Source organism: Botryllus schlosseri, chromosome 6, assembly GCF_051294905.1.
Source record: "Botryllus schlosseri isolate E-star chromosome 6, Bs_hap1, whole genome shotgun sequence".
Classification (NCBI taxonomy): domain Eukaryota; kingdom Metazoa; phylum Chordata; class Ascidiacea; order Stolidobranchia; family Styelidae; genus Botryllus; species Botryllus schlosseri.
This window is the reverse complement of record NC_137241.1, coordinates 27,554,653-27,573,354: the sequence shown is the minus strand read 5'-3', so window position 1 is coordinate 27,573,354 and position 18,702 is coordinate 27,554,653. Positions and strand designations below refer to the sequence as shown.

General features: G+C 40.0%; 1 protein-coding gene across 1 annotated transcript in view; it reads right to left on the bottom strand.

Moving 5' to 3' along the window:
- The window catches only part of LOC145441951 (basement membrane-specific heparan sulfate proteoglycan core protein-like), an 82,889-nt gene that overhangs the window by 48,915 nt on the left and 15,272 nt on the right, over positions 1-18,702 (bottom strand). The window contains exons 4-11 of the mRNA XM_080319904.1: positions 13,336-13,445; positions 8,544-8,605; positions 7,015-7,199; positions 4,777-4,829; positions 4,542-4,716; positions 3,364-3,486; positions 2,117-2,248; positions 1,226-1,415 (exon numbers count right to left, since the gene is read on the bottom strand). Of these exons, the coding sequence (XP_080176030.1) occupies positions 1,226-1,415; positions 2,117-2,248; positions 3,364-3,486; positions 4,542-4,716; positions 4,777-4,829; positions 7,015-7,199; positions 8,544-8,605; positions 13,336-13,445 (1,030 nt within the window). The remainder of the gene's footprint in view (positions 1-1,225; positions 1,416-2,116; positions 2,249-3,363; positions 3,487-4,541; positions 4,717-4,776; positions 4,830-7,014; positions 7,200-8,543; positions 8,606-13,335; positions 13,446-18,702) is intronic.

The window sequence follows — 18,702 nt, the reverse complement described above, 5'->3', positions numbered from 1 at the left end:
CTGACCAGGCATCCTTGACAAGATTTGACCAGGGAGGGTCTCCATCAGAATTCACACAATATATAAATTCTTCACCAACTACCCATCTATAAGCGCCACACAGGCCGCCACATGACCCGTTTTTATTTACCTTACTCTCGCTGAAATATTTACCATCTACCGATAATGAGGGTTGTGAATATTATCGTTACAAGCGACAAATATAGACCATTGTTGATCTGCACAAGAGTGCTGTACAAATTAGCACAGTCGCAACGTAAACAGAATAACACAGCAGAGGCTAGATCACTAGGGTTGCAATCAGGGATGGCAGAGATGATATTTTGAGTACCGTACTGATATCATACTCTATTTTCCACTGGGAGATATAGGCTCTTATCGACCAGAATTATAGTTTATATACTTGTTTTCCAGAATTCCTTGAAACATCGATTAATCGTATCTAGGGCTGTAACTGCCGAGCCCCAAAACCCCAATTCAGAGGGGAGGGCAAGCTCGAAGGGGGGCTCAAAATTATTTCGTAATAAATTATAGAGTATTTTATGGGAGATTTCCTTCAACTTCAAGATTTTCTTCGCACCAGGTGTAATTTACTATACTTACATGTCCGCTTGGTAATATGGGAAGCAGCACCCCCTCCCCCCCCCAAAAAAAAGACTCATCATTTATAATAACAAAAATCGGCATTTCAGCGCCGCCCATTATCGTTCCGTGACACGTCAAGACTTGTAAAGTTTTGGCCAACATGTTTGGTTTGTAATCCTGTTTTTTTTCTGGGGGGGGGGGCTGACTAAGTACTGTTTCGGGCATGATCGTATCCATAATCCTAGAAATAAGGTACTAACGTATACGCTACGCACAATAGTGGAAATGATATTTTTCCTCGATTATTCAAAATTTCATGCCGGTGACGCCACATTTGGTGATACCATTGTGTTGATATGCAATGTTTTTTTCCGATTCTCTACTATATATCTGCCAAAAATATTCAGATTTATTTCGATATGAATATACTGTTGTTTGATGACTTTTCTGTAAAGTCCTGCGGTGGAGAACTCGCAATATTTTGATTGGTGTTACATATTCTAACTTTTCCATCTTACCGATACTCTTACAACGTGAAAACAACTGATACTAGGATATTAAATTAGGAATCGGATCGCTCAAAGAGTAGATTTTTCCAGCCCTAATAGTATTATATGCCCCAAAATACAGAACAACCCACTTGATGACCAATTCTCCAGTTCCGTTTGCTGAAGTCATGCTAACACGGGGCGGGGTGGCCACATTGCCCCAATTCAACCTCCAAGATATGATCGGGGCGGGTACGCCCACAGCTTGGCAATTCAATACCACTGTTTCTCCAGCGGTGACCGTCACATTTCTGGTAGGGCCCTTGATGACGACAGGAGGTTCTGTAACAAAGACATTGTTTTGAAAGGATGAAATTATTTATTAACTGTAATAACTGAACATGAACTACGGGTTAACTGGAATCGGAGAATTACGTTTGTTGGTTGGTCCACAGAATGCCAAGATTATCGGTTAGCACGCGTAATCCTTTCAAAGAATTGATGGTTATTCACATTAATAGATTTCTTTTAAAAACACAACATACGATACAGCCAGCAGTGCTACTCAAGTAGAAGTAGAAATAGAAGTAATGCAATAAATACATACTCAATTACAAGTACGATTAGCTGTTTCTGAGACATACCAAAACTACTTCACACAGCAGTATAATATGAAAGGTCTGTGTAAGTAGTCTTAAAAGTAGTTTTTTTTTCGAAGTGTCACACTTTTTAATAGTCAATCTTAGGACGGATGCTCTTGAAATTGCGAGATCTATTTTCATGACAACGCAAAATGACAGATGACACGAAAAACGGAGCAGTTTTCGAAAACATATTCGGTTACCATGATACAGCCCAGCTGTTTTTCACCTACAAAAGTGATATGCAAACCAATCAGAAAACAGCTTTCTACTTTACAGCGTAAATTAAAAAGCACTTTGAGAAGAATTGTGCCGAAAAAGCATGGCGAAAAGCTTGGTAAAACGGGTAGCAATATGTAAATCAAAGTTTCTGCGGGTCGAATTGTACAAATAATATCTCACTGCATCCAGCCTCGTCTGACGCATCGCTGCAGTCTGTCTCTCCGTCGCACTGATAACTTGCCGGTACACAAGTGCTGTCGGATTGGCATTCAAATTCAATACCGCGGCAGTTCGACCCAGGCAAAGCGGCAGCTGGAAATTCAAATTCACATATCTAGAGATGGTGAAAAACGTGTTAAGATATTATTCGTCCAAATCCAAAATCGACCTGGACTGGGGCTTGGGCCAAGGTTTGTTTAGTCACCGGGCGTGTCTGCATCCTAATCCGAGATGAATTCGAGATTAAGCATTTCATCAAGGATAGCAACAGCTAGTTACAGCAGGGTTGTCTTGTCAGGAGTCACAGCGAGACTTTACAGTCAAACACTCCAGTTTTTGCAGTCAAATGGTCTTGAATACAGCCAAAATCTGATTTCATATAGCGAATTGTGATTTCGTATTCTTATTGCTTGATTAACCGTAGTTATTTCTGGACATAGTAGTATCTAACTACTAATACCATGAAAAACTAAATGAGCAGTAGCTCATATACACTACAATAAATCACAAATGCAATCAAACTAACGGTTACAAAGTTGTTAGGTGGCCAATGGCCAAGCATAGTTCGGAGTGTTAAGACCAGAGGTGGTCAAAGTAGTCACCGTCGCTACTCAAGTAGAAGTAGAAGTACCGCCGAAATTTCTACTCGAGTCGAAGTAGGACTGGTGGTTCACAAGTAAGTAAGTAGGTATTTTACGCTTATTTTTGCCTACAAAACTGAAAACTGTCAAGTAGAAGTAGAAGTAGTCTACAATCATAACTACTTAAAAAGTAGTGCAAGTTGGCAAAATCTACTTCAAGTACTTCAAAAAGTAGAAGAACTTCGTTACTGACCACCTCTGATTAAGACATAATATTTTTCGAGCTCTGAAGACACTGCCAAATTTTCACAGTTATGCTGTGAGAATAACAAAATGGTCACCCTGCCCACAAATCGCAATGTACAAGTGAGAAATATATTTATAGCGAAATAAACCCAATATCTCAGGCTGACACTCGTCAGGGGTAATCGTCAGCGAGTAGTAGAGAATTGAAAACAGCATTGTGCATCCAAAATTATAATAAGTTACCACTGAATGCCGGATCATTAAAAACAAACAGCATTCAAGCCAAGTGATAATTTTATTTTAGGAGCTGGTCAATAAGCATTGGCAAATATTAGCAAAATAACCTAGTAGTGAGCCCAAGACTGTTTCAGGCATACTCACGACAATCGAGTTCGTCATATCCATTTCCACAATCATCATCGCCGTCGCATTTCCACATCTTCTGGATGCAGTTACCGGTACCGACGCAGATGAATTCCGTTGGGTCGCACACCGCACCATCACCTTTCAAATGAACCTTACGTGTCATAAGAGGTTCAAGCTCAAAATCAAGCGCACAAAGACACCGATACTTCACTAATATGGATTTTGTTGTAATGAAAGCTTCAGCGTAACTACTTCTCATTCTTTAAAGCTTTACAATTGACGATCAATTGAAAAATCGTCATTACAAAAGTAAGTACAAATGATCATATTGACCAAAGTAGTACCATATAAGTTAGATATATAGGCCAAACGAAAAGCTTTGAATAATTTGAAGAAATATACTGTGACGCACCTTTTATTACAAATATTTTGCAGTTCAGTACCACGAAATATTTATTCTAATATGTATATGTTCTGTTAATTGGGTTATTTAGTAGAACAACGTTGATTGTGAAAGATTTCGCAAGTCGCTGATGGTAAAAATTGTGTATAACGAAGATGGAGATAAGAAACTACCACAAATGACTAACATAGCTCGCGAATAAGACTGGCCAGAATTGAGTATTTGAGTGCTTCAAAGCCGAATGGAGTATGGAGTATTGAGTATTAGAGTATCACTCAAGACAGCGTACCCGGATGTATGATTTGAAAAGTTTAAATTTGCGCCTTTAATAAAACCACAAAAATATGGCCAGCTATTCACACATTAAAATAATTTGGTATTTTTTCGACCATACCAATTTCATTGCGCTTTGAGATGATGCTACCGTTTTTGATCTCCCTTTCTCAGAAATGTAGCGAGAAGCTTAGTGCTACATATTTTGGATGCTGCGACATGATGAAGCAAGGTCAACAGTAGGATATGAGTATCAAAACTATAATTTCAGTACTGCCCAGCGTTACTCGTGAGTAGTAGTTTTATATAGAGTTCTTACACTCACTACCGCGGATACACATCTTTACAGCTGCAACGCCAATTGTCCAGAAGTCATAAACCAGCATGGCGGGAAACTATTTTTAGACACGCTATCGAAGAAGGAAGAATTTTAGTAGCCCATAAAATCAAGTCTTTCAATCGAACAAAAGTCAATGTTGACCTTTGGAAGTTTAGCAACGGAGACTAATCTACTCACTGCAGGTTGTCTCATCTGAACCATCGGAGCAATCCTCCACATCGTTGCAGATCAATGATCTGTCAATGCATTCACCGTTTCTGCACGTAGCCTGGTCGGCCGGGCATGCCCGAGTGCTTGATAGCGTTGTGGCAATATCAACTTCATCAGTAGGTATGGTCTCTGCATGCAGCGTCTGTTTGAAAGAATAACCCCCTTTTAAGGTGTGCTCGTTGACTTATAGGAGATATCTTACTGTGGTGAGTACAACAGATGTCGTAGTAGCGGGTGGGGTGACAGGTACGGTTGCTGAAAAATAATGATAGTCATAATAGAATGATGCAAAACAACTGAAACGCCACAGAGTTTGTGTGATGTAATCTTACGATACAAAACCCAAAAAATAGGGAGTCCAGTATCATCATCAAAATGATAATATCAGAATATGGTCGGAAGAAAAGATAATCGATAATGAATTTAATATTGATGTGTATTTATTGTGTACGCAAAATAGACTACATATTGGGTAGTCGTTTCATAAAAAAAATTCCATCAAGGGGAAAAAACCATTACTGTTGATAAAAAAAAGGAGAAATCAGGAGACACATGATTCGCTCAGATCCAGGAAAGACTGCTGTGATTTTGAGCTCAGCGTGGAGACACGTTAATATACTTTTTTCGTTTCTACAGATCTTTCGTTGTGTAGGAAATATTTGAGCGACTAACAGTATCATTGATGTTAGAATGCCACCGATTGGCCAAAAATCTCTTTACTGTAATACTGTAATTAATTCGATATTCACCACTTTCATAGCGACATCATCACAAAACTACAGAATTATTTTATTTTCCAATAGTTGATTCTAATCTGTTCATCATAAATACTGGAAAATTGGTTCTTAACACTTTGACTGCCAACAATCCTAAATATAGGATTTTACTCAGTCCCATTAAGTGCCAGCGATCCTATATTTAGGATATTTTTGAAATGAGTACAGTAAAGTCCGGAATTGGTTCTATCCCCGGATTACGGCTGTATCCGAGGCTACTGAATAGGCTTGTTGTCATAAACCACCATTTTCGGTGCCGGAAGTTTTTTTTTTAAATCACATTTGCATACGATAGGTCAACCTTTTTTTGGTTTGGCTACTAGGTGGCTTTTCATAAAATGAGCAGCAAAAAAAATGAATCATTTTTATAATTCATTGATGTTGAAAAAAAATTTTTTTTTCATAAGTTGCGCAAGGTTTTCACTTATCAGCACGCCCGGTTCCAGCCAAATATCCAGCTATGCGAAAATTCATTGTTTGCTGGCGTTTACTGGCAATTTCCATAATAGGCCTTGTCAGCTAAAGTGTTAAGTAGGGTTCAAACGAGCCCAGGGGTCCACTAACCCAATCTCAGGGGATCGCTGGAGGACTAAGACACACACCCGACTCATACAGCAGAATTCACGCTGATTTGCATATAATATTCACACAAAATATTCATCGTAATCTTTTTTATTTTCTGTGAAAATCATGTTTTAATTATTTTGTTCTTTCAACACTCTTTTTGATGCACGGTTAATTAAGCGCACCAGTGTTCAATAGCGATGTATTAGGATAGTAATGTGATCGATTGATGTCTTTGTGATCAGGCAAAAATTTGTGATTAGCCGAAGGCTCACAGATTAGGTTAGCGAGGTTGAGAACCGCTGTAACATAATACAGGGTTGTAACCAAGTCACAACGCCACGAGTTACAAGTCAATCTCACCTTTAACAGTTTTGACTCGAGTCAAGTCGAGTCATTTTCAACTCACCACCGACTCAAGTCCGAGTCCTAGTCAGCGAGCAGTGGGTCGAGTCCGAGTCATGGTATTATGACTCGAGTCCGAGTCCAAGTCAATGTGTTGACTGCACAGTTCCCAGTTAAAGTCTTGTAAACCCACTTTTTATAACTCTGTTTGGTGGTATCGAATGGTTCGCATTTATAATATACTACTTTTCCTTGCTTTTAGCAGTTTGTGGTCGCATTTTCAAGTACCAGTAACAAAAGACGAAATCCCAATAGTGGGGTTACTTTACTATTCTTCGAAATTACAATGAGATATCGGTCTTAGCCGTCTGAGTCTCGAGTCATATGACTTGGTCCGAGTCATGCGCAATGGTTCGAGTCCAAGTCGAGTCAATACACAGATTGACTTGAGTTGAGTTGAGTCGAGTCAATTTTGTATTTTGAGAAAATGACTAGAGTCAAGTCGAGTCGTCAGAAAATCGTGACTTGAGTCAATACAACTCTGGAATATATTACATTACTCGTTCCAGTGGGTTTTAAAAACGATCGGTCATACCTAGATTGTCATCTAAGAATTGGCATCAAAGTGTATCAATGAGTATGGGAAACGAGTATGCTAACACTAGCGAAGAAGAAGTGTTGACAGAAGTCCCGATAAGCTACTTGAAACCCCTATCTGTGTCTCATAACCAATCAACGTAATCTACGCTACTTACCACATTCCTTCCTTGTAGGGTCTCTTCCCAGTTCTCTCATCGAGAAGTCTTGTTCGGTCACTCTCAGATTACCAACTTGGCCAGTGCGCAACATAGATTCCATTACATTTCTGACGCTTTCTTCAGAATGTACGGAACAAGCACCGATATCCACCAACACGTCAACGTAGCCGTTCGGCCTTTGCCTGGTTAAAAGCAAGGTGAATTGTAGATCACAGCACCTGCTTACTCAAGTTTTCAGACAATTTTCACTCCTGCTTGCATATTTGTGAGGCAAATCTATTTACTTTTTACAGGTACTATTTTGAAAAGTAGAAAGTGGCTTAGAAAACTCACTTTTTTTACTTACTTAAACTTTTACTTCTACTAGAGTAAAATATGTGACATTAATTCTGCGTTTACATTAGTATCATCAATGATTTGATTACATGAACCAGCTTTGATGTTTAGAATTTGGATTTTGAAAAGTGAAGATTTGTTTTGGTGTACCTCCATAACTGAAATTGTCATACCGGCTGGGAACAATACTACCTGGTAGCTGATTCAGTTGGCGACTTGTTTCTCAACACATTCACATGCTCCACACGCAGGCTATGTAAGAAGCTACTATACCTATCCGGAATTGAAGATACGTTTGGATGGAATACGTAACAGATACGTCAATAAGGGAATGAATTTGCTCTGCACTGCATGTTGGCCGTCGTACGTACACGATTCATACTATAGTTTGCGAGGTCAATACCACATTGTTTCACTGCACTGCGATTGTTAGTGAACAGTGAGTGAGGCAAATCCAGTTGTGCCTCACCTGGTCATTGTTTCTCTGTGTTGTCATTGACATGCCACAAAGACGAATCTCGCATTCCTTGGCGATTTTGAGGGGATTTTAGTCATGTGACGTTATTAATGTTCAGATTTTCAGAATCAGTGCGACAATAGCGTTCGAATAATAACAGTTATTATAAATTCTGTGATGTTTATGATGAATTGCGCTATCACAGGTGAGGCTCGGCCCGGCTGTGCCTCACCTTTCTTTTCGCGTCATATTTTTCAATGGTAAAAATGCAAATTCCCTGACTTTTGGTGTTAAAATTCAGTCATTCATGAATATCCTTTGAAAATATCCACATTCATTGGTGCTATATTCATTGTAACCATTGAAGGTGCCAAAATTTTCTTTTACTCGTCCTGACGACAGGTGCGGCACAGCCTCACTTGCCTCCCCTGACCGCACGTCTCTACTGTATCGCTGTAACTATGTTCAAAAATCCCCACTTATTTACAGTGGTATCGATATTTTTTTGTTAATCGTGACAAATGTATGCACTATGCAGCCATTGACAAAATCTACATTTTTTAAACTACGTTCTTGAGTACTTTTCATGCCTTGATTTCTAGTTCCGTTTCAAGTAGTTTTAAAAGTATCGAAAATCATCAGTTGGTATTGTACTTGAGTACTTTTGCTTCGACTTGAGTGCCAACAATGACTAGGCTACATTTGGCTCCTGATTGAAAGAATGAAACCTTACGTGTACATCAGCGGAGTGGCTTCCTGATATCCGGACAGGGCTGTATGCAAATGATCCTCTATCTGTAAAATGATAATGTATGATAATAACTAGAGCGATTGACATGTCGAAAAAGTGAAAATCAGGTCAAAATTGTAACGTTAGGTCAAAAAATGTCAAAATTTTTTACAAAGTTAAAACTTTTTTGCAACCCGCACTTCGTCTGTATCGCAGATTTTGCACTGTTGGTAACTCATCATTTGACATTTTACAGCTTGTAGCCCACTTTATATTCCTATCGTTGTAGACGGCCCAATGTCTGCACATTGTGAATCATAAACTTTCACATGAAATTTTAATTTTTTTTTTCAAATATTTCTACCACAATGCGTAATGTAACTACTGGAATTGTTCATGGGGACAGATTTCGTTAAAACAACGTTTTTCATTTAAAAACTTTTTCTGAGGTAATTTTTTTTTCAGGCCAAACTACTTCGCAAGGACAGACAGCTCCAACCAGAAATGAAGATAAGTAGTACATTATGTGGGAAAACACCTAATTTGCATACGTTAGGTCAACTTTGGTCAAAATTAAGATTTTTAAGGTGAAAAATGTCAAAATTTTGACTTTTTAGGTCAAAAATCTTCTGTTTTTAGGTAAAAAAAACGCCCTAATAATAACACGACACTGCACTACATAACATACAGCTACAACATCATCAACTATGGATGTCACATATGAAAGTTTAGAAAACTTTTGAGGGGCACAGGTTGATTCTGCATGTGTTTTAGTACTGCTCGTCACTGAATTAAATTAGGATCATTCATATCGCGCATAAACAATATTACATTGTAGCGTGACTATAGGAGTATAGGGCTGTTTGAATTCGGTCTGATTGGAACTTATTTTAATAACAAATATGTTGCGTATTTGTGATCTGACTATATTGATTTAAAGGCCAGAAACATCGCGTTCGTTCGTCCGTACAGTGTACAACTGTACATAGTCGTAATTATTAATTACAAACACATTTTCCACAAAAGACTACGGAATGGGACGTTTTGTCGCGGATTATAAAATGATTATGTGCTTACAACATCGATAAAATTGGATTGGCCTTTTGAACAAATGTAAGACCGCACCGTGACCCGACTTCAATTAACAACTCAAGATTGGGACTCGATCATAAAGACGGCGTGATTTGAAAATATTCAATCCGTTCGCCTATTTACATGCTTGGATTAGATAATTCTGAAATAGCACGAAAAATCTAACACTAATCTAATTTGTGAATTGTCTTCATGCTCTAATTTTAATGCCAATCTAATTACTGGTTCACCCGAAAATGCTATAAATTCTATTCTATTTCAAAGCTTTCGCGAATTCATTAATTCTAATATAATCTAATTTGGAAACTCTGAAAATTTTTCTAGCTGTTCGTGTCCGCCTATCTACCGTGACAGCCTAGAATTAACGACCATTTCCAGTGATAGCTGATTTCACGGTACCCGACCCTAGTCGCCGTGTGTTACGTAACATTCCGTTCACCGGTCTACATGTTAGATATTTGCGTGCGGGCAAATACGTACCGCATAAGACGCCGGTTTCGTTTTGCAGGACATATTGCGGTTTTCTCAGGCTATCGGTAGTTTTAAAGCCATGAAACGTAAGAAGCTTTATTCTAAGAACTGCGGAGCCTTTCAACTTCAAACTATGCCAACTATTTCGCGAGTCCTATAACGCGACGCAGTTCTTGAAGCTCGCCGACAATGCCGGCCGAGATATTTCCACTCGACCGCGGCCGTGACCTGTAAACATCGATCCCAGCTTGGCAATGCGGTCGCTATGCAAACACATTCTAGGCTATACCGGTATGTACCTAAACTTGGAATCGTACAACAATCAACACGGATGTGTCATGTCCTGTCTGGTCGACTTCAAGATGTGATATATCGATGTCTTCAACAGATCGTGTAAGTGTAAGAGATGGATGTTTTGTGATACGATTGTTGATACGCAATATTCTTTCCAATTCTCAACTAGTTGCCGACGATTATTATATTCTTCTTTATTTCAATACGAAAATACTATTCAATTGTATTTTAGCTTTATACCTCCAACTTCAGAGGGATATTTAGTAGATGTGATCAAAGTAGTGTTACGAGCACGAGAATGGTAAGTGTCTGTACACCGAGCTTGGTTAGTTTCTCGCTGTGCAGTTCCCATGTAGCATTTTCAGGACAACCAGAAATTAGATCACAAATACATATGATATGAGCGTAGAAACATTTCACAAATTAGATTAAATTAGATTAACGTCATTTCGATCAAATTACTCTAATTATACAACTAGAATTATCTATACTTGTTCAGGTCTGCGGCAGAGATCACATAATACAATCCGCACACGGTTGTTCAAAAATAACTTTTTCCTGATTCCGGGGATTCATTGATTGAATTGCTGAGTTACCTAAAAACGCTACACAGCAAATTTGGCTCGATTCCGACTGGGGAATGCAAAGAAATTTGAATATTTTGAATTTAAAAAAAAGTTTTTTGCAAATTTTACTGACATGAAATTGTGGAGACGTCAACAAAAACGAATTTGACGCGATTCCAACCCGTATAAGTGAAAATATTTGAGTTTTTCGTTAATAATTCTGGAATTACCCACCGTACGTAGGCTATTTTTGCGAATCCAAAATTTTACACTTCGCTTCTACCGCCGGTTGCAATTGAGCAAAAATTGCTAAGCATCGTTCTTTTAGACAACGTAACAATTTCATGGGGTGGATAGTTAAAATTTGAAGAAAAACAAACTAGTTTTCTTATGATAAATTCAATAATTTTCAACTCTTGTGCGATCATAATCTGTAGTGTTTTTTGGGAAGCAACCTAACAATTTAATCAGTAAATCCCGATATCAGGAAAAAAGGCTATCTTTAAACAGCCCTAATCCACATTCATACTATACCTCACAACGCAAGGCATTTCTCTATAACCCGCGATAGTAACCGACCATTAACACGCCATCCGTTATGAGAGGCGATTCGCAGCTACGCGACAATTTAATCGCTGGCGATCTATCTTTTTAACGGCGGATCGGATGTTTACATTCTTAACATGCCAAACAAAAAGCTGCACACGAGGCATTGTCGCCCGCGCAACGGAAACTGTTCATTTCGTACCGTCTTATGTCGGTATATTTTGGTTTGGCCGCTAACGGAACGAGAGCCCGAGGCTAAAAAATTAAAGCGCTCTGCAGAACAATGCGGCGTTCCCGAACCCTAGCGATTTGATATCTCGTTCTCAATTTCGGGACGAGATTAATATACTTGAAGAGCTTCTCGAAGGTACAAAACTTCACTATACAATTGAATGATATATTCATATTGAAATGAGCCCGGATATTTTCGGCTGACACTCTTCAGGGGTAATCGTCAGCAGCTAGTAGAGAATCGGAAAGAACATCAACAATCGTATCACAAAATATGAAGTCACCGGGACAAAAAAATGTACATGCCAAATTTTCAGCTGTTCGGCTTAGATCACAGCGATCGCGACAAAGTCTCAATCGAGGCGCGATTGAAATAAATCACCCGCACGAAACGCATGTCAATGTCAATACGTTCAAGTGAGCCTAGCGACCGCCCAAAAGACTCTGCGCGATTGAAATGATGAAGCGGCGGAAATAAACGGTAAAGGTCAGCCACCCCGTTACGGCCGAAAAGAACAAGAATGCTGATTTTGATTTCCGTGTAGGATTTCCGACTATAGTTCACTCGCTGGAGTGCGTGTATAGTGCAAAGACAGAGCTAGCTTTTCTAAATTAGATTAACATTATAACTATATTCACAGTGTTTTTTTGCAAATTACATTAGAATTAGAATTACTGAATTCGCGAAAACTATACATTGAATCACGTTCAGTTCAAACCAAATCATAAGCACGAGAATGGCAAATATATGCAATATGCATAGCAAGTCAGGATCGTTATTTGTTTCGTACTATACAGTTCTGTAGTATTTATGGGTAAAACCAGAAATTCCATTAGAACTAGAATTAGAGTATAGAAACATTTCGCAAATTAGATTAGAATTAGATTACAGGCATTTCTACTTAGTCCAATTTAACAACTAGAACTATCAAACTGCCCATGTCTGCCCCGTATGCTACATAGTAGCCTCACAGGGATATTGTAGTTTTCCAGGGAATGTTCGTCAACTCCAGGGTTGTAACCAAGTCACAAGGCTCCGAGTCACAAGTCAATCTCACTTTTATATTTTGACTCGAGTCAAGTCGAGTCATTTTCAATTCCCACCGAGTCAAGTCCGAGTCCAAGTCAGCGATCGAATCCGAGTCATGGTATTATGACTCGAGTCCGAGTCCAAGTCATTGTGTTGACTGCTCAGTTTCCAGTTAAAGTCTTCCTAAACCCACTTTTTTAACTCTGTTTGGTGATATTGAGTGGTTCGCATTTATAATATACTGATTTTCCTCACTTTTAGCTGTTTCTGGTCGCATTTTCAAGCACCAGTACCAACAAACGAAATCCCAATAGTGCGTTGGCTTCGAAATTACAATGAAATGTCGGTCTTGGCCGTCTGAATCTCGAGTCAATGACTTGCTTCGAGTCATGCGCAATGACTCGAGTCCAAGTCGAGTCAATACACAGATTAACTCGAGTCGAGTCGAGTCATTTCCGTATTTTGTGAAAATGACTCGAGTCGAGTCGAGTCATCTGAAAATCGTGACTCGAGTCTGACTCGAGTCGAGTCATGACTCGAGTCATTACAACCCTGGTCAACTCACCGAATACATAATCTTTTCCGACAGAGAATGGAAAGTTTCGGTGGTGTAGTCTTTTAAATCTTCCGAGTATTCGATAGAATCCATGAAATTGATCTTCGTTCGGTACCACACTGAATAGAAATTGTCATGGTCAAGGAACTTCAATTTGCGATCTGGCGGGCGGATTAAGGTATCCAAAATGAACTTGTAACTACAGAGCCTGCAGATCAGGTCTTCTTAACCGGGGTTTAGTGAGCCAGTCTCGGTGGTTCGCGGACTCGATTATTTTATTCAATTATAACACTGTTGTTAATGCACAGTTCATTTTCTGGACTAGTAGTCTATGATGATGCGTTAGATGTGTGGTACATTTTTGTTTTTGTAGCTCTGCGAAAATTTGGGGTTCGCCATATCACTATGGGTTTCGACTGCTGTCAGTGTCCTCGAATTACAAAAACGGTGTGACCTTGCAAAATCTGTAAACGCTCAAAACCACAACGTATACAGATATTGAAAACCGGGTTTTCCGATGTCCCAATGTAAACACAAGACGTTGTAAAAGGCACCGCTACACTGTTATGGTGTCACGTGAGTGGACGAAGCCATTCGGGACGCAGTGCTAAGAACGCGAACTGAATAAAGCGACCGAACTTTACAAAGCGCACCGCGACAGTCTAGTTCTTCCTTCTCGGAGCTAAGCGATCAAATACAGGCAAAGGCACGTAAACACCGTCGACAATATTGAGCAGATGTTGCTCGTAATAGCATTTGCTGTCATCGGGTGCAAGTTCAGAAACTCGGCTCGTGTATTACGATACAGTCCATGCGCAAATAGTGCTTGATAAATCAATGAAGATAACAAATCGAAGACCTACCTGATAGTAATAGCGCACTCAATCCACACAAGTAGCAAGATATCAATGAAGTCTCTAACTGTGGTCTACTTTACCCGTCCGTTGGTGTCATACTTGAACGAAGTGCCAATCTACTAAGTAACTAAGTTGGCGGTTACTTAACTTCTGGTTTTCGATTAGTTCTAGTCCTAGTTGCGCATTTAAACAGAGTTGACGAACAACAAAAAACCAGCTGTCGTAGTTTGGGGTGAATCGTGAGACCGGTGTTCTGTATGTATGTATGTATAAGGGGTTGTATGGTGCTCGACTACTGGGGTCTTGTGCACCAGGCCGGGGGAGCTAATAGTTAAATCATATACGTCTACACAATACAACAAATTCTATGATCGGATTAACCATACGCGGATCAGTCAACAGACAGTCCAAATTAAAGTTCACACTGCTACGTGCAGCTACATTTTTTAGATATTGTCTCTGGTAATAGTATCGAGGACACGTCAGTAGGAAATGTTCGACAGTTTCTGGTACGCTGCACGTTTCGCAGAGACCACTGTCATGACAACTCATGCGATGGAGGTGATAGTTCAATTTACAGCTTGTCCAGTTTGTAGTCGCAATAAAATGGACGATTCCCTTCGCGACAAATTTCGTGGACGGGGAACGCATGAAATGGTGCGTGTAAACGTATGTTCGTAGAGTCTTGCTCGATGCCGTTCAATTCCGACATCCACTTCTCAATACATATTCCATTGGTGTGCGACTTCATTTCGGCAAGTGACAGCATGATTTCGTTTTCGTCGCTGGATCCAGGTGTGCTAGCGGCGAGTTTTGCGAGTTCATCCGCCCTTTCATTGCCACGTATTCCTGTGTGAGCGGGAATCCAAACGAACCGGTGTTCTGTCGTGTGCTGTTCTCACAGACATTGCTAGCTCCGAGTCATCAGTGTTGACGGTGGCGTAGTCAGAGATGGATTTCGGGTTAGATAGTTGAGAGTTTGGAAACTCCAGTAGTTTGTACAAGTCTGTCTGGTGTCAACCAATTATTATTTACTTCGGAGCAAGGTTATGGAACATTATTGCTTATTACCTTATCTATCATATCTATATCAATATACTGGTGTATATTTAGCCTAACGAAGTACGTCGGCTATACTATAACTACAGTACAGCAGCTGACAGCCCGATACGCACCGGTGCGCGCACGCAAAACAACAATTATGACGTCACAGAGTGTGATACGCGAGGTCATCGCATATTCCAAATTAGGAGCTAAGGAAATGATTTCCTCACGCGCACCTGACCGAGTAGTGTGCTGAAAGAGGTCAGGAAATGACAAGATCAAGTTACTCAACCAAAGTACCAATTGAAACGAAATCCTTCAGCTGATTGGTGATGAGAAAATCATGGAGATAACACTCGTATTCTCATTAGTGGATATAATTGCGCCTTGATAGCTTACATTTAGCGTGTGTTCTGAAACGCCCAATCCTCAATGATCGCAAACCAAATTCAATCATAGCATCTGGCCATTGTGTGATATTTCTAAGCCGTGAGAAAATGACACACGCCGAGATCATAATAGGTTATCATTTCGGTAGGGAATCTATCAATGTCATAAGCTACTTTGAAATATATTGAGTTTGTAAAATGTAAAGCTTTCCGGCAAACTGACTAAATCCGCTGTTATATCGAAGCACACACGGTTGCGAGTGGACTGTCAAATACGCAATTACGCTTGGACGGGAAAAGTTCGATAGCTCGCGAACGTTACAGGAAAGGCTTTTGAAGACGTATTAGAAATCCCAAAATCAACATTCCTCCATGCTAATAACGCCCATAATGAAAGCGTAAACTTCCATCACATAAATTGGATGAGCAATATTCTCGAAGGTTCTACGATTAGCAAGTAGCCGCACCGATTCGGCTATATACAATAGCCTCATTCTGTGTTGATTTTAGGAAATTATCCATAACAACAAAGGCTCACAATACCGAAATCAATGGAAACACCAGTAATGAAACTGACCAGTGGAATCATCTTTTATAAATAGGGATTTGGAGGAACATTTACTTTGTTCCGCCGACAATGATCCATGCCGTCAGTCCAAACACAACTCCAATTATGACCATCAATGCGGTCGGTTCCTGCAGTAATTTTGATGTCCATTTTCCCAGGCACATGTCGTGAAGTGGTCTCATACTCATAAACGCGAATTCGTGACACGGTTTTATCTGGAGTGCACCATTCTCTTAACACTGTTTATAGTGCTGCCGCAGATTAACAACTTCAATAGCGGTATAGGGGTAATAAAATTCACGTAAAAATGGGGCGTGGCGGTCCCACGTCGAACGTCGCGTTACAGAGACCGATGACCGAACTACAGACTTGGACAACTAGATAATTATCTAGTTAAGATACTAATCAAGTGCGAAATGCGGGAAATATAATTATAATCTAATTTGTGGCATGTTTCCATAATTGATAATTCCATTCCTACCTGTGATTCTAGCTTAATTTCCGGTTTCCCTGAAAATGCCACAGCAGGAGTCTCGTCATTGGCATGTTATGAGATTTGATATGAACTGAGCTTCATTTTTGTTTTATTTCTTTCTAATCCAGCAAATATAATTCTAGTATTATTTGGAAATAAACTGTAGCTATAATCCGCATTCTAATCTAATTTGGAAAAACACTTGGAAGCGGCAATAACTGGTCAAGTGTCTTTGATATTCAACCATTCATTCATGCGTCGATTTAGAATTTCATCAGTTCAAAACATCTCAAGATTGCGATGAAATGAAAAGATAGGAAGGAGTTCAAACGACTCGCCGTACTCCATCAATATGACACTCACCTTGGCCTGGGACATGTAAATACGATGTTGGACATTGCACACTGAGTGAAAAGTAAAAGAAGGTAACGTACATGGACACTTGATGAAAATGAAGTGATAAGGCGGTCCAGTCATCTTGCGCGCGGACTGGCATAAAACCATTGGTTCTTAACCGGGGTCCGCTGAGTCAGTATCAGAAATTCGCAGCAAGATTCAATACACACTCCCGACTCATATAGCAAAATTCCCACTGATTGCAGTGAATACTCATTATAATATTTCTCTGTGTTAAAATCATGTTTTAATGGTTTCGTTTTTTAACACAGTCCATCTTTTGCAACGATACTGTATGGTACTGTATTAGATGTGTAATGTCGTCGTTTCCGCTGTTGTGACTCGGAGAAAATTTAAGGTTCGGCGAAGACTTGCAGATTTGCGTAAGGGTTTGCCGGGTTAGCAAAGTTTAATAACCACTGTATTAAGCTAACAAAACCAATCTATTTTTCATATCAACAATCGAGAGTATACGCTGACGTGTTACATATGACACTGCAAGGACGGCTATGCTTCCGAAAAAGACAATAACGTAACAGACAAGATAAGATGAAATCCATCCAACATTATTACAGTAGATCGTTAAATATACCTTGATTACGGGTTCAACCAACTGCGACCAATTAGTACCACTTCAGAGCGTCGAAGAGCACTACATCGCTCATCAAATGATGATCATAAACCCTCCGCAAATTACCGATCTTTTCCGATAGCATAAGTGACCTTCGCAACCACCCAAGGAGACGGGATTAGGTTATGAAAACCTGCAACGTAATTCCGCAGCTGGGCCCCCGCAATCCTTATACGTATTATTACGTATTCAGTCATTGTTAGTGATATGACCCCTGTCGAAGCTTTAAAAAACTGTTCAGACGTGGTTTTGTTGCGAAACAGAGGAAATCCACGGGGAGAGTTCGAGAAATCCGTTGACACTTGTAGACACTCTGGGCTATTTAAAAGTGTCGAATTGTCTGACCCCGCGCTGTTCGGTTGCGTGATAAGACACAAAAGGTCGGTTTCAGCAGCCGTGGGAGTAATAGGATCCTGTTTTCGTACAAGGCTACGCTTCCCGATTAAAAGCGGGATGGGTTTGTAAACTTAGTATGCAGCAGTTTCCCAAACGCGACACATCTGAAATCAACGCCGTGTGACCGTGTTTCGTATGTTATCGAATGCAATTTGTCCACAAGAGAAACCACAGATGCCGCATTAGAACTATCGCGTTACCACACAAACTAGCTCCGGTATAACTATGGCTCAACCGTCAGAACCATCTGCTCGCCTTGATTATCCGAGCCTACTATGAAAGTGGGGCCGATCTACGAATGCTATCAACTCATTGTATACCGCATTAACACAACTTATTAATTTGTCGTGACGTATTACTGAGCGCGCAGCATTAGCATAGCGCAAAATAGAACTGCGTTCTGGCGTCACGAAGTCCTTAGAGTCGTTACGGTCGCCAATACGGCGTCTCCTTTCAACTCCATTCATTCCGTAGGGACGAGGATTTATTGCGTATTCGTTTGCCTTTGATGGCGTTCGAGATGAATCAATCTATAAAGTTAACTTCATAAAACTGTCGGTAGCGGTCGGAGAAGCCGTAAAAAGAAACGATAACGCAACACAAATCGTTTACAGCGGCGC